Raw genomic sequence first — 17500 nt, 5'->3', positions numbered from 1 at the left:
GGCGCTCCTCGAAGTTGTCATCAGCATATTAGAGAAATACAGACTACTAGACTGGGGTAGTGTACCTTATCAATATTTCATTTTGGTACAATATACTTGCATTAACTCTCTTAACACAGGTATCATATTGTTTCAAGTCAGAGAGCCTAAAACATCGTAACAAAGATTAGACTAAGAGCAAAGCCTTGAAAACTACAGCCATTAGTGCTGTCATCCCCTATAAAGTTAATGGGTTGGAAAAATGGTCAATCTTTGGACTAAAAGTTGATATTTAATTGAAAGAAAATGTTTTTTAATTGTAATGGGGATTTTGCATTAGTGTGAACATGAAAAGGTACTAAAGAATCTAATGCAAGGTTATATATTGATTTCCATCTTAATGCTAGTGTAAAATGAAGGAATATTTCTTTTTCATAAACAACTCTGGCTATTCAGCACCATGATTTCTTATTTGTTTTAAGGGCACAGAAGACAGAATTGAATGGAAAGAAGAAATAGTAAAATATTCTCAAATATTTTTTGCTGGTGCATAGAACAAAAGCCATGACACTGCTGTAAACCCTGACCGACTGTGAAGCAGAATTATCAAGATGTTATATGTTGCTTTCACATTTTCCAGGGTTCAGGAAAGCAAGAAGCATCTGTAAACCTAGCACTACACTGCCTTAATCAAAATGGTTTTAGTGATCGTGGATTATAACAAGAGACCTGACATAATGGATGTGCAAAGTCTGCCCACAGAATTAGCATCACTATAGGATAGAAGGACGGATGTATTTAGAAAATGTAGTTTGTCTTGAAAAGGGGAATGCTCGAGTTAAATGAATTTAAATTCTTAGTATTAATAATACTTAGAACACTACATTGAATTTGGGGGATTTTGTTTTCCTTTTAATGCAAACTTATGTAAATCATGTTCTCTTAAACCCTAAAGAAGCCCCTATTTTGACATTCCACTTAATGCACTTATAAACAAAAAATTATTACAAGTGATACCTTGTTAAAATTTGCAAGACAGTACAACTTCATTTAAAACTGAGAAACAGCATGGAAGATGGAGAAAGCATTGCAGATACTTTATGAAAAGTATTGCTATAATTCTACTATAAAAGTTATTGCAAAACTGAGTACTTCTGGTCTGCTGTTAAGGTGCTTCTGTTATATACCCTGTAGTCTACCATTTGTAAACACATCTTTTTGATGTTTCTGCCAACATCCTGGCAACAAAGCAGTGCAATTTCAAATGAGCTAATTAACTTAATTGTTGATGAAGCATGAAACAGTTCATTCACCCTGTTAGCTGCACCATGACAACATAAGAGTCTCAGCCCCTGAAGTTACTCATCTATATAAGCCTATCTGTAGCTTTCCATTAAGATCTATTGCATGCCAAAATGAGTATGGCTCTTCTGACAAAGACCAGTCCATAATGTACATAGGTAGAAAATCAGTGTTGTTGTTGAAAATTCAAATGAATACAGAAATACTAGCAACTATTAAAAAAGAAGAAAAAAATGCAGAAACCTGTTGTAGTTTGAAACTGCAGATGAAAAGCAAAAGCTGTCACTTCTCTAAATTTAGGCAATAGCTAGCAACACCAAATACTACAAGTGAAAACTTTTGACATCATTGTACAGTCCTGAGAGGTGCAAACCCACTTGTTCGCAGTGATTTTTTTTCCCTGTGTATGTTGTGCACATACAAGAGAAAAAGCAATAATAAATTAGCAAGTGAGAGTTAAATGGTCACGCTTAGTCCTTTGTGCTTTTTATTTATACTATACACATTGATTCCCACTATACATAAACTGTCAGAATTTAAAGTATGCTTTTTCATACCCCCACTATCCAATATACAATCTAAAGCATCTCTTCAAATATTCTGAGGCTCCATTTCAGTAAAGGATAATAAGAGGATTAAACACTGTGCTATTGAAAGGCCTGCAAAAGTGTTCGACATGAAAGAAAGGATAACAATTTGACCCTCTGCAGATAGCCTCGATTATCCAGTTGCTTGGAACACACACAAAAAAACCCAACAACCTCTGACATGGTTTACAGCAAAACTTTGTTTGCCATCTTTCTCTTTGCCTTGCCTTAAACAACCCTAAACCGGTAAATAAAAATCCACCTACTTTAAAAATTGTCCAAAATCTTCACAAACGCTTTCACAGCCAGGCCATTTGCAAACTCCATGACCATAGAGAGTATGGGAGGCCCCAGTCTCCTCATGTGACGAGCTGTAGCAAAAGAATAAGGCATCAGATTCATCTCAAAAGCCATAATCGTTGGAGGCTGCTAGCGCCTGTCAGGTTACGATCAGTGACAAACAGGTCAAAACAGGTCAATTTAGCTCAGAGCAGTCAGAAAAATTTAATCGTTCTATTGAATAGTTCAACTGCCAAGGCTAGATGATGTTCCAATTAGAGAAGAAATAGAGCCAAAGATGACTGTTAATAAAGGATGAAAAAATAAGATGACTGTATAATACCATATGCTAATTCTGCCATATGACCTCGGTGTAACATTTACCTATAAATAAAAAATATACCCAGAAGTGATCAATTCTGAAAAATATCCAAGACGGACAGTCAGAATTTATGAATATTGCCAATGTTAGTACAAAATGCTTGGATTTTCTGCTTAAATGTGTATAAAAAATAAAGTTGCTGCCTTTAATAAATACTTTTGTTCACGAGCGTTGATTCCACTAGCTACTTGGCTTCATAACAAAACCCCAGCTATATTTTTTATTGTTTTGTTTGGAATCTCCAATGTTGTTTCATCCATGTAAAGTTATAAAACAAACTCAGGGGACTGTCCCATGAATATGGGTGTCAGAAATGCATCCTAAAGCAAAGAAACATTCTCTTAGATATACTGACAAAAGCGATACTGACTGAAAGTGCTTTCAGAGAAGCACCAGTTTTTAAATACAGAGTAACAACAGGAAAATTTTCTTGCAGTCACACAAGGACCAGAGACACGTAAATTACATTCTCTTATTATAAATATTAAAATAATTATATCGAATATTTATTTGAAAATACAACTGATTATACCTAGGGTATGTAGACACAAATTAAATTCCATCTTGCACTGCGATCATCTGCATCTGACTGTATTAATATATTTACTAGTACGCTGTACGGATACCATGCACTCTTGCATGCATTTAATCCATTACTTAAAAATAAGCAACAGTGAAGAACATCTGTCAATGTGTCTGAAAAATGATTTTAACTTTATCCATATGGTTGAATTCCACTGTATTACACTAATGCCACTGAAAATTTGTACGAAACGTGTCAATTGCGTTACTGTCGTGCATGTAAGGGGGAAAATTCAGTGGTTTTCTTTGCAAGAGACAAACAATTTAAGAACTCCTTTAGCCTACTAATTTTTAAAGCACTTTTTACATGGAATGTTCACGCTGAATTACAGCCTTGACAAGTAAGATAGATGTACGTTTTCTATGAAACCAGCAGCCTGATTCAGGAGGAAGGGCCTGACTGCCACATGTGTTAACTCAAATATGAATGAAGCTGCGCCCCTACGTAAGTAAGTGCCCAAAAAATCTGCATTTACACCTCTAAACCAGCCCGCTCTATTCTGGGATTTCTAATTCTTACCAACACACCCACAAGCTCCTGTGTTAAATAACCCACAGGCAGGTAATTGTCATCATGTCTGCAAAATTAGACATTGTTGTTGAAAATGATCCTCTATTGATAATTCTAAACAAAAAACCCACATCAGGTCTCCACGATCACTTATGTAACCTGTATTAAGTGTTATTTTGTGATTGGAAATAATGTGACTCATGATGTTAAACAACAGCTTTACGTCAAACGATAAGCACAGTTGAAATCTCGTCAGAATTACCTGTCTCGCCTTGCATTTAGAACTGAAGACTGTCCATTCACTATGGAATGATGAGTTATTGGTGGTGATGCTTTGGAAGTGGTGGAGGAGGTAGTAGAGGAGGAATTGTTAGTAGTGAGGTCTAGCCCTCCATGTTTAATGCCATTGTCTTCCATACTGTGAACTCCAGTCACTTCTTTCCATAACTGCTGAATCTCAGCAGGACTTAAGCCAGCTATAAAATGAAAGAGAGCCCCACTAATATAACAAAATAAAGAGTTTCATATAATGAGCTCAGTGTTATTAATGGATTAATGCCAACAATAAAGCTGATGCTGTTTTTCTCCACAATCAACGTGTAGTAAAACATAAATTCATTTTTCTTCTGTCAGAATTCAGGTAATCTAACTGTCTTCCCTTGTATTATAAATACTCAATTAGAAATCACCAATTTTAATAATATTATACTCTTTCTTTTGAAAACATTGCTTAGGGATCAAAGAATAAAAGCTACAAAGAACTTGCAACTACTTCTTGAAAAAAAACAAAAAACCCACAACCAACTCTAAATATACGTCTGGACAAGATTTCTGTTGTCTGCTTTATCAATTTCTTGACCTGGGAACGTAACTCAATGCATCCACAGTTAACTCAGGTTTTATAATTCCTCTTAATCAAACATGTAGTGGGAAATAGAAAAACATTACACTAAATGATATGAGCATTGATGTTATCTTTAAACACTTAACAAGAGCAGGGAGTGGGGAAAGAAGACTGGAGGCAGAAAAATCAGAAGACAAAAATGAAATCAATGAGATCATAACAGGTTTAACATTTGAGCAGAATGTATCTGACTTTAATTAATGACATCCCCATACCCATTAGTCCCGTTTAATATTTACAAAAATTGCTCCATGTAGAAGTGTGTCTTGAGAGGCAAAACCAAAGTGGCTATTTGGATGAACAAAACCACTACAGTGCAGGGCTAGACACTGGTGAACGCTTTAACTCTTCGGCACCATTCAGTGGCACCAGACAAATATAAAGCCAACCAAACTTGCCGAGCTTACAGCACCTTCCTCCACACATATGAAATTACATGTAGTGCAGACCATCAAATTCATCCACAGTTTCTTTTGTCCAGCCCTACTCTGGAAAAAAATCAGAGGGTTTGGCTAGGGGAAAGCTGACTCTTGTCTCAGCAGTCTCCTGGGGTGATGGGCAGCCATACAAAATTTGAAGAGCTTCTCAAATGTCTATGCTATATGCACAGCACCATCCTGGAGTCTAGCCACCGGATCTTCCCAGACAAAGCTTGCATTTGCTTAGTACTCCACTTCTAGCCTGCAAACTTGTAGTTTCAGGATTCATCTTCGGCTAGAAAGAGCAATGTCTTGTGGAATGTATTCATACATCTGTGTTAGGGTTGTCTGGCTCAAATTGAGCACTTTGCACAGAGTGGTGGAAGGTTCCATCACAGTATGCTTCTGACTGAAGTAAAGACTCCCAAAACACAAGCAAGAGAAGAGCTGTGAGCATTCTCTTACCTCACCACCAAACATGCAGCTAAGGTAGGAACTTCAGCCTTTGAAAGAATAAGGGTTTGTGAGAAATATATACACCTTCTGTCACTGCCAATCTTTCTAAGTTTGACATCTCTCTTTTGAAGAACATTAAATTAAATGTAGAAAAGAATGAGAAGCCCAGAGAGCTTCTTGTGAAAGATCTGGTTTCATGGCCAGGTTTTTCACCCTGACATGGTTTGGATCATCGGTATCTTAACATCTATTTCCTGTCTTCTGTATCTCATCTCAGTAAGTGAAATTAGGTAAGACATGCTCACAGTATCTAGGTCTGCTGGAGTGTAAGACATTGAAAAAGCTGTTGTCTGAATTAGAATTTTCCTCCTTTTATTTTATGAAAGAGGTCAAATTTATTGTCCTTTCAGAAAAGGATTAAAATTCATTCAAACTTTCCATTGAGGATAGCTTTTGTAAAAAAGATATGTTAGAAAGAGGCAAATACTGTTTTCCACTGTTTGGCAAATCTGTTTATTAGATAATGTTTTACTTTGAAGGCAGAGGAACTCAGATTACTAAAAAGGATTCAACAAAAAATTATGAAAAAGCACAGTAAGTTCCTTACTACTTCTCAATAGCTGTCTCACCATGAAGTACACAAAGCTATTAAAAATAGACTAGTAGTAATTTACAGACATAATAATTTCTTGAGGTAGTGTGGAAACAAATTGGTTGGAAGGTATTAATTTATTTTTTTAAATTATGAAAGGAGCTCGTTTTTAGACTACTATTTTGGGTCCTGCTTCTCTGCCTTAGCTACCGACACCCACTGGCAAACTCAGTTAATGACAAAGTGAAAAAGAGTTGATTGGAATGTAAACCTTAAAACTGGAGTTTATATTATATTTGTACAGCAAAAGCTAGGTTTTAAGGAAGCAAGCAAAGAAGCCAGGCTCTAATTTACTACATTAGAGAGATGGGCAAGGGGAGTGATGGTAATACTAGTTGTAATTGTTTAATGAAGGTAAGTAATTACTGCCATGTTCATGAGGTATGTTCCAGCAACACTGCAAATAACCCATTTTAGCGTGGTAAATAATAGTTACCCGTAAATGCAATCACAAATCAAAATGAAAAGTAATGTATTCATTTAGGTGGCATGATATACACAGTACATTATTTACTTCAAAGTCTTCCCTTCCTCCTGCTGGTGAACAAAATAAACTAATTTTGTATTGAAAAAAAAAGAGGAGAATAAACTCATCTGTTTGAATAATCAGAGGGCAAAGTTATCATGCTTTGCAGTTAGAAAATCCTCATTGGAGATCATCAAACTTTGGGAGTCGGGGTGGGCTGAGTAAGAGCCTCCCCAGAAGCTGGGTGAGCAAATGAGGTCTGGGAGCAGACAGAGCAACAGCCCTTCCCATGGTCAAGGGGGAGGGTGTCTTATGCCCCTCCAGGCAACCACTGGGCAGCCCCTTCCTCTGCGTGAAGCTCTGGATAGAGCAGTGTCTCCAGGCTGCCTAGTTCACCTAGAGTTTTTTTGATTTTTCAATTTTTTTTTTTTTATTTTTAAATCAGAAAGAAATTTCTCTCTGGGCTCAGGCTGGTTAATTTTATCACTTCTTCAGAGCACTCTGAAAGGCTGCCTTTTAGGATAAAAGGATTAAGGGCAGGCACTTAAAAAGTATAAAGTTAATAAGCGGATTTGTAATTAATTGTAAATTATGGCAATTTTGTCGTTTCTGTGTCTAAAAAAGTCCAACTCCCATTTTACAAGAGACCTGTAAAATGGCTGACAGATATTTTAGTCTGGATGTAAAAGTAGGGTAAGTTTTAAAGTTTCATTGGTCGTAATAACCCTCAAAATACCCTCTCCGCATTACATTAAAGGAGAAAGGATCAGGAAGAGGATCCAGAGTGGGATGAAAATCAGGGACGATAGTGAACAGGGCAAATACTGATTTGCTACTCAGTTTACTAACACCGAGAATTCTGTAATTTTGAGGTTAGTTTTAGAAGTCTTTTCACCACTATCTGGCCTATTTTATATTTGAATAAATACTTAACAAAACTACCACTTATAATCCCCCTCTGTGGATCTGTTTTTCATTTTCCTACGCAGCCTCATCAAAACTTAGGGGTTTGGGTTTCTGGTGTTTGGTTTAGGTTTTTTTTTCTGTTTTGTTTGTTTGTGCTGATGTTTTAAGCTTTTTTGGATTTTTTGTTGTCATTTACAGTCCTCTACCTCTACCTGGAAGAAACTCACAGCAAGCCACTGGCTTTAGCTATGGGCACAGTGAAGATCTTATGAAAAAATACATGCTAAACCATCTCTTGTTCCTTATTTGCTATACCTGAAAACACTGTAAACATTCCCGTCCTTTAAAGGCAGAAACTATTCTCAGAGCAAATACTGTTTATATGTGCAAACCTTGCAGCTGTACCTGGAAGGTACATACTAACAAACAGAAGCTCTATGCTCTCTCTGTCACTAATCATTTGTGGTTAACGGGATTCTTTATGTCCAGTAACTTGAACCCCCCTGTGCTTCTCTCATTGTTCTCACCATCCATGATACTCAGCACTCTAAACAGATGCCTACAAAAATACCTGTGTATTTAATGTATGTAACATCTGGATGTAAATCCTTCTGTATAACTGTATTATACATCTTCAGCACAGTAGAAGAAAAAAACTTCCTTTATCATGTCCACTGTGTATTACCCTAAATAAATTCTGAAAATTTAATTTAATACCACTACAGAAAATTTCTTTCATAAAATTTGCTGAATTTTATGAAGAAAAGTGAAGGACGTTTGATCCTCATGTCCCTGCTTAGTGCAAGGGGGTTGGGATAGGTGACCTTTAAGGGTCCCTTCCAACCTAATGCATTCTATGATTCAGAAACGCCAGTGCAGGGACATGCATGTTAGATCTAGGAAGAAAAAACTGGATTTCTAAAAATTTGATATAATTGGGTGTACATGAGACCTGATTTTGACTTTTTGAGGCTTCAGATGTGTAAATTTAAGGCTTACGGGCAAGCGTCAACACATCTGAAGCCTATTAAATCTTCCTTACACTATTATGAACTGGACCGGACACATAAAGTACCCTGAACTGGTCACAACTCTCATTTGGTTCTCTCTTTGTTTTAGCATCTTGCTGGAAAGACTTTTCCTTTTTACCCTCAACGCTCTAACTTCACCTTGCCTGGCACAGAGCGAGAGGTTTTCCAGGGTAAGCTCTCTTGTTTATTAAGTCTGCACATCCACATCAGGCCTATGAAAAACTGAGGTCCTATAAATTAACTCCTGTATCCAAAGAACCCTCCATTCACAGTAGATACTAGAACTAGGAGAGAAAAATGGAAGAATATTGGACTAGAATTCATTAAAACTAAAATATATCAAGGCAGAAGAAACAAGAGATTACTTTACTTTAAAAAGAACAATCCAGATACAGTTGAACTACAAAATTTTGTATTTTTGTAGTTCTTCAGTATAAATTTATCAGGTCTCGAGTTAGGCTTAATTCTCTGAGTAAAAGAAAGTTCTCAAAAAGAGCTGTTTACTAGTTCTCCTAAAAATGGATTTAAAAAGGTACTATTTTTTCTATGTTTTTCTACTAGAAGTGGATGAATGAGTGTTGCATTGAACTAATGAATATCAATGCAATTGGGTAGGAGTGCTGAGGGAAATCTATGGGGATTGCTTAATGTGAGAGAAAACCTGAGGAATTCCTCTTGCAACAGATGGCACAAGAGGAGGTTGCAGAAGGTAAAGCTGTTCTGAGGGAGGTTGTGTTTCAATTGCTTTTTTCCATTCTGGTCCAATGTGACTTTGTACAAAAGGAAACCAGCGTTACCAGTCCCACGTGCCCAAATTCATGAATCAGCTTTGCCACCCCGCTGATACTCTCAAATAATAATATTTAGTGTGATAGCTTACTTAGGACTCTTTTTTGCTGTTGGAATGTTTGACTTTACGTATGCTTGTGTCATAGCTTTTCCAGAAAAAACAACGTATGGAATTTATACATCTATTTGGAATCGCTGCTTTCCAGGGACTGAGTGTTTCTTATGCATTTTCTTCTGTCTTTTGTTTTGGTTTTTTTTTTTCCTACACTCTTGTATATGTATCTTGTGTACTCTGCTTTTGCTCATCTAATTTCTGAAGCTTCAATTTCGTAAGAGTTATCTGGTGGATGAACCAGATACAGACGTAAAGACCAATTAAAAGTAATGTTACCTGTCATGAACACATTTTAAAAAAGGCTCATTGCAGGACTGAAGCATCAGGGATCAGAGTATTGTGTAATTTTTATGACACTCATTTAGCTCACCTCTCTATGGTAACACAAACAGAAACACATACCTCACACGCTATAGACAGAGTCCTTAAGATGGGAAGTCTCTGGCCTTATCTTAAAATGTAAGCGGCATTTATCTCCAAGTTAATTTACTTTTCAAAAGTGCATGCCCTATTTTCTTTCAACCATGAATGCATTTGTGTCAAGTAGTAGAGTTTGAGTTCATTTTCAGCATTGAGAAATCTTGATCAAAGTGACAAAAGGAAAGACTTTTTTTTTCTCTGTAAAGCCTTTACTGTTATTTTCCAGTCATAATTCATTACAACTGGAATCGCCACCTTCAAAACTTGTCATATTTAACATATTTAATACAAAAGAATAGCAAAAGAAAATGAAACCTAAGGTTTGTCCCTAAATTCACATCATAAATTGAAGATTCAGAATGCTTTTCAATGCTAAATACTTTATTTTCTTAAAAGACAAAGAAAAAAAGGAAAAAAAAAAGTGAGCTCTGGCATGGCTTTAATATCACTCTGATGTATTTGATACCTGTTTGCTTACTTTAAATTAAATGATAACATTTCCACTAAATCAGATTTCAGTAACTCCTCAGAGAAAAGCAATGGTGTTTGAATTCTGTTGCTGTCACAAATTGTTTTCAGCACATAAAGCTAATAAACGTGCATCTTCTATTTAAGAAAAAAGCACTGAGACACTGTTTTATTCCATAAAATACGCTGTAAAATTTATCAGCATTAAGAAAATTTGGTAATGTGAGTAATAAAGTTCGAGTAATACGGTATGTTTATGTGTCAGAATGGGAAACTGCTGAAGTTTGGATGCAAACCGAACAGTTAAAAAAGTTGTGACTCAGAAATTACTCCAAACATATAATATTTGAATACCTTGTGGCAGAGACTGGACGGGAAGAGCAGACTGGCCAGGTGGGATAGAAATGAGTCCCTGACGCTGAAGGTTCAGCAGATGTTGCTGCTGCTGAAGTTGTTGCATCTGGAGGAGCTGCTGCTGGAAGACAAGCTGCTGGGCTGCCAACTGCTGCTGCTGCTGCTGCTACAAAGAGAAGGGGGTGGGGGGGAAAGCAAATGCAGCAAAGAGTAAAGTGTGCAGCGAAGGCTAGGGAGACAAAAATGTAAAATCAACTTCTTTCCCTTTAATCTCAGTTATTAAATAATAATGCTATTTGTAGAATACTCAGGCAGTGAAAGCATTTGAAATTTTCTATTATATTCATTCAAGCTATTAGGTGTTAGGGAAAATGGCAAGATACACTTAATGACACACTAAAGGAAAGGGTCAAGAGAAAGTACACACCAGCTGGTTCAAGAAAAACTGGGGGGGGGGGGCGGGGGTTGGGGGGACGGGGAAAGAAAAAAAAGCCCAGCTCATGGCAGATGATAACAAATTTATCTATGCTGAAAGTGTAACTCTACAGCTGGCTGTGATTTGAAGGCACTCTTGTTTTTCCAATTGACTAAGTTTGGTCCGCAGTGGCCCATGAATGTGGTCTCCAGTGATCTATTAGTAAACTGGGATGTAGCCTTCATTTCACTGGCCTGTTAGCTCGCTCTCTTTTCGCGTTGGAATACATTAAAGGGAGCACTGCATTCAAGGCAACCAAGTGCCCTATTATGGAGCAAAAGTGTAAGTTCCAATTTTGTGAGGCATTTCACACAAACTGGAGTCTGCGAAAGACTCAGGAGGGTATGAGAAGGCAGTCACACTTCAGAGAAAGACAAGCTGCTGTGGAAGACCTTTCCTTTCTAGTTTGGGGAAAAGAGAAACTTCTGATGCGCTCACTGGAAAACAGACTGCATAATGGAGCAAGTCATGTGGATTGCCCAGAGCCTCCGGAGAAATACGGGAGCAATTTCTATTCCGTAGTTGATGGCTGTCTGAAATTCTATTCACAAATCCAAACAGAAACAAAGCCTCAGGAGGTCACAACTGCTTCCTCAACGTTTGCATAATGGGCAGCTTGAAGACAATGTCTAGGATACCTGCTGATCAATTTAACTACTTCAACATGTTTTGTTTGTATTATGTTTATATTTGATGCAGTTTGCTGACAAGTGCAAGCTAGGCCTGAGAAACCCGCTTGTCAGGTTGATTTATGAGCACATCAAACTGTAACTTTCTACTCGCCACTCCAAACCTACAGTAGCAGTTCATTAATCAGGGGCCTATGACTTTGAAATCTGTGCTCAATCGCTCTTTTTCAGCCACGGACTAAATTTGCATGCTCTCTGAGCTGTGCCACTGAGGAAAGTAAGGCTCCTTCCCCAACCCAGATTGCCTGTGAATACAAGATAATCAGTACGGTGTCCACCACACAGCTTGTTCTTTGCACACTCGGATTCATTAGCGAACATTAGACGACAGCAGCACTAGACTGCTCAAATCCTGTGTCTCAGGAAGGGGAGCAGGAGAATTATACTGGCACTGCTATTAAGCCCAGTAAAAACAAAAGAACAAATCTTTGATAGCTGCATCCTTGCTACTGGAAAAAAGAAGAAATAAACCTAAACTAGTCTTGTCTTTTCCAAGCCTCTGACAGCTCGGACTTGTATGCATGAGCAAGGGGTCTTAGCTCCTACCTCTTTTGCTTGCTTTCCTGGATGCTGTTGCTGCTGCTGTTGCTGCTGCTGCTGCTGCTGTTGCTGCTGTTGCTGCTGCTGCTGCTGTTGCTGTTGTTGCTGCTGCTGTTGTTGCTGTTGCTGCTGCTGTTGCTGCTGCTGCAAAAGCTGAAGATGTAACTGCTCTTGCTGTTTCTTGTAAAACTCTTGTAGTTGTTGCTGAATAAACCATTTTGACTTTAATAAATAAAGGCAAAAGTTTCAAGTATTATAAATCTCCTAAACTCTTCTAGATTGGCATATGGTAGCGTAGCCATTAAGAATCACCTCATAACAAAAAATGTGATTTGAAGAGGCAGATCTACATACATTTTTTTCCAAGGCGGTTCTGAAATTTTCCAATGCAGATTCCAAAATATCCTAAACAGAAGGGTATAGAAAATCTGTATTCTAAAGGGAATGCAAGAGCCAAATTAACTCCTCAAATAACTATACCTAAGTTCCTCACACGTCCTATATAACAAATCAGAAGCTGTACTCATCCACTTGCAAGAAACCTACAAGTCACTAAGGCCAAACTAAACTGTCTGTTTCTTAGGGGAAAAAAGTAATTAATCTGTCAATCTGTTTAGCGGGATGCTGGATTCACAACTGAAGGTGAATTGCCTGTAATGATCACTGTACTGAGTATTAAAGTGTTTAAACATGCAGTGATTGAGCTATGACTATGACAAACAGACACATCATTTTCTGTATGACAATTAAGCACCCAACCAAAAATCCACTCTGCGTTTCACTGAGGTACAGATCACTGACACTGCCTTTACTGTATGAATAAAAGGTTCATGGATTCTTCACTTGGCTGACAAGAGTTCGTGCTAAAGAAAAAGAAACCTCCTCCTTCTTTTTAGGCTTATCTGGGACAAATTTTTTGGATGTAAAACCAAAGAAAACAAATTTTTAAAAAGCCAACCACCACCAAAACAACAAAAAACCAACCAAACAGAAAAGCCCACCCTGTTTCCCCATGATGAAGCAAGCTGCTAAGTTCAAATTTCATAACCGCATACCATTTATGTGACTAAAGGGAGCACTACAGTGTTATGAATTTTAAAGCAACAATTATCTACAACTCTATTTGCACTTCCTTTGGCAAGTCTACAATTAAAATGTGCCTAAGCACTTGAAAATTTAAATATCAATTTGTTCGGTATTTGTAATGCATCTGCCACTGCCGCTGCTGCTGTTTTTAATACAATATTTAATGTTTCAAAAAAATCCTAGTTTCATTCTTCTGCAATTAAAAGAAGAAATGGAAATACTAAGAAGTTTCCCATTTATTTCCATTCTTTATGGCGTAACGAGGGATGAAATGATACAAAGCAACACCCACAAGATCTGGCTGACACTGGTGTGAACGCCCTGCGCTAACACTCCAAAGCAGGTAACCCACATTACCTGCTGCAACATAACTGCTTGCTGCTGCTGGAGAAGTGCTTGAAGCTGCTGCGGAGACAACACTTGCTGCTGGAGAATCTGCTGCATTTGCTGAGGGGTGATCACCTGGGGAGTCATCATGGCCACTGACACAGGCACCTGCACAGGGAAAGAAAGATATCATCGTCAAACACATTTTAGTTCGCCTCCACCACAGCTGTACGTCTTTTTTATTTTGTAACGAAGATGGACCATAATTTTTTACATAATATTTATCACTGCAAAGTTCCAGTTTCAGTCAGAATCTGTTATTTTAAGACCACAGTACTGTGGCACTCTATTTCCAGAGGCATCAGATTTGATCAGGCTCAAGCTTTATGTTTCGCATCTCTTATGTATTCCTGCAAGAAATTTAAGCATTGGCTAGTACAAATGTGTATTTAAAAATAAATGATCACATGGCAGGGCTCTCAACACTTCATAATCAATCATCTTATCAAGTGTCATAATGTTACGAATGGAAAAATCTATTGAGACTGTTTCAAAAGATATGATTAAAACAGACAGCAAAATAAGTATCTTAAAGCAGTAAATGTTTTACACAATAAAGACACTTAGCCTAGAAAAATATTTGCGTAATGCATCACTTCAGTGTAAGAAAACCCTTCTTGCTCGGCTGGTCTTTTAAGGAAGTTGGATTTACATAGGGGGAAAAAAGCTATGGGCGTACTGGAGTACAGCACAAGGAAAGGACTGCCACGTCAGTCAGACGGTCTCTGTAGAGAACAAGGTGTTCTCAGAGGCTTCTAACTGAAAAGTTGGGAAACCTTGTCCTAAGACTGTCAGTTTGTCCAGTAAAAGGTAAGAATGCGTTTTTGTGTAGGTGCTCAATCGGACGCAGCTTCACCGCCCGTTCATCACGTGCTGAGGTGACATGTGTACGTACATCCGAACGCCCGCCTATGCCCAGGCTCTCAGGAATATATGTGCAAGTGGGAAAAACAGAGCAAGGATGTGTGGCTGTGCCCGTAAGAGAGGAAAGTCCAGTGGAAGAGCCTGAGGTCTGTGCTGAGCCGCTGCAGCAGACGCGCTGTGTGAAACCCCTGCTCCAGCTAAGCAGGGCGCAGTCAAACAGCTGTCAGCAGGCCAGGTTTTCCACCCATGAAAAAGCAGCCACTCGCTTGACTAGCAAAATTCAAATGTTTTTTCTGTGTATAATAGCAAGCTGGCATATAAATACTGCTTTGTGAGATGTTTGCAGGACATTCCAGTCTTCTGTAAATCAGCAGAAATAATATTGTTGTTAATAAAATAAATCATGGACAATCTTAAGAGGAAAAACTTTTCTAATATTTCTATTACTTCAATCTATCCCAAAAGACTTTATATAAATGTAACACTTAGAAGAAAAGAGAAATAAAAGCCTGCTGAAGTTTACTTTTGTAAGAAATTACTTTACTCCATCTAATATTTCACAGAATACCACTTTTCACACAATTCATCACAGCATAAATTTGGGTTTTAAAGCACTGACTAATTAAGAGTCTGAAAGTAAAAGTACCTACTATTACTGAGAAGTCTGATAGTCTTTTGCAAGCAAATTTTAAGCCTAAATATTCCAAAGGTCTTACTCTAAAATACAAGTGGAAAAGACAAAACAGATTTACACTCAGGTGGGGGATTTAATCTCAGCTATCACTGGACTCCTATAGTCAACAGAATAAGGAAATCCCAAGGAAAATGTATCTGATCTAGTTTAAGCATCTATTTTAGCATGGAATTAATCCTCAATCATGCCCGTCTCTCTCCTTTGGGTTTATTACCCTCACTCTGAGTAGACATCTAATTTTCAGACGGTTAATGTTGGTTGTTACACTTTTGTAGTGTTGGAAATACCACGTCTTCATGAGATAATGTTTTATTCTAAGCCTACCCTGTTGTAAGGGCAGGACAAACAAGTTTTTACAACTTTGTGATGCATGAGCAAAGCGTAAAACTCACTGACTGGAGTCAGCGTTCAATTCCCGCTGAAGTCAGTAAGAATTTCCTCTGTTTGCGTGAGATCTGGACTTGTAACAATTTTGCTTCGGTGATGCTGTTCAACTACCACACGACACACAGAAATGAGAAGGCAGAGAGGAAGATGGACACCTTCCCAATTAAACCATTACCTTTAACCTTTAAACCCTGCAAGAATTTTCCTAAGGCTCACATGCTTACTACCGTAATATACAGCAAATGGTGAAGGTGTCGCACACTTTCCACTCCGCTTCTCTTCTTACCCTCACATCCCCTCTATCTTCCCTGCCTTGTGTGTTTTCAGATACAGTAGAAGTTCTGATCTAACCAGAGTGAAAATCAAATTAACTCTGCAAGTGGCGCTGATTTATTCATGCTCCATGTTAAAGACTCTAGCCAGTATGATGTGCAGTGAGACTCGTGCTGCCGCAAGAGCCCTCTACTTCTCGATCTGAAATGTGGATTCCCTTTCACCAGGCACATCCCTGCCAGCTTTTGTAGTACCTGCCCCTGGATGTCCCTGACTGTGTACTTGCTTTTGTATCTGGAGATACTCCTGCTTGGCAACCCACTCTAAGAGCTTTTCTCTCCAAATTTGTTTTTGCCTTATTATTTTTAACACTCACTTTCAACTGTATAAGCTGGAGTAAAGAACCTAATTCACCTGTTTTTCAGGATGACAGACAAATGCATGAAAAAAATGGCAGTCAAGATCATTACTAAATACGTATTTATGTAGATAGCATTGCCTTTAAAAGAATTTTATGTGAGGATCCGCATGTGTGTATCATACGTGATATTTATCTTCTTTCCCATAGATAAAGGATGAGGCATTTGAAAACGGCTTGAATTTTAAATTAGCAAAACGTATTAAGCAAAGAGATTTCTCTAATTGTAATTAGGTAATATAAAGTGGTACATTTCACAGCTTTCAGTGATACACCAGACTGCACTTTATTTCTTACTGGCATAGTGTTACTGTGCTATCTGAGTCGGAAGACTATCAGAAACCTGCTATTTTATGGCCAATTATGTGCATTAGGTATATTTCTTTGGTTTAGTGTCTGCATTTTTGAATATTTCTGATCCAATTTTACAAAAATGTAGCAAAGAGGCAAACTCTGACTCTTTTTCATAGAAATATCTCAATATATCTGAAGTCAGTACAGGTAGAGGACAGTAGAGGGACCCAGTGAAAAGACATGATCTGGTGAAAGATGCGGTTCATTTGAGTGGGCCACAAACTCCCAACAAATTCTTGGTCAGACCACTCATGAAAAAAAGGAAGGGATAGAGTGAAATGTGATTTATGGCTGCAACCCACTTGTTACAAAGCGTCCCCAAAGAAATCAAACTCCCAGCTCTGCCATGAAGATGACCAGGTACAGCAACCCTACAGAACACCATGGGTCGGACAGCCTCTGAAGATCATGTAAATCTCAGCTCCAAGATGGACCCTGATGGAGGCTTCATGTTTTGAGGAGTTTCTCCTGTTTCTGATGCAGGCTATCCCCATTTTCTACGGATTAATTTAGGAATCCTGGTAAATAAAACTATAGATACATGTAAGCAAACAATTTTTTAACACATCTAAACAGCATTTCAGGCAAAAACAACTGTATGCTGCTTTATTATTATTAAGAGATACTAATAAAAGAAGAGCTACGTTGCAGAATGAAAATGTTGATTGAAGAAATTAGAAAGATGAACATAGCTGTACAAATGAAGACAGAGCTTCTTTGAAGACTAACAA

At 37.9% G+C, this 17500-nt stretch overlaps 1 protein-coding gene across 8 annotated transcripts in view; it reads right to left on the bottom strand.

The window, feature by feature from the left end:
- Nucleotides 1-17500, bottom strand: part of FOXP2 (forkhead box P2) — a gene marked incomplete at both ends in the record, with an annotated part of 194120 nt that overhangs the window by 46695 nt on the left and 129925 nt on the right. For 2 of the 8 annotated variants that reach the window (XM_084274598.1, XM_084274602.1), the window contains 5 exons: nucleotides 2135-2239; nucleotides 3885-4098; nucleotides 10603-10765; nucleotides 12313-12510; nucleotides 13750-13887. In XM_084274598.1, the coding sequence (XP_084130724.1) occupies nucleotides 2135-2239; nucleotides 3885-4098; nucleotides 10603-10765; nucleotides 12313-12510; nucleotides 13750-13887 (818 nt within the window). Of the gene's footprint in view, nucleotides 1-2134; nucleotides 2240-3884; nucleotides 4099-10602; nucleotides 10769-12312; nucleotides 12511-12660; nucleotides 12712-13749; nucleotides 13888-17500 lie in introns of all 8 variants that reach the window. The other 6 variants (XM_084274599.1, XM_084274603.1, XM_084274596.1 and 3 more) reach the window with 5 other exon arrangements.

Source organism: Gallinula chloropus (genome assembly GCF_964237585.1).
Source record: "Gallinula chloropus genome assembly, chromosome: 1".
NCBI lineage: Eukaryota > Metazoa > Chordata > Aves > Gruiformes > Rallidae > Gallinula > Gallinula chloropus.
Note: the sequence above shows the minus strand (reverse complement) of the source record. Positions and strands in the feature narration are given on the sequence as shown.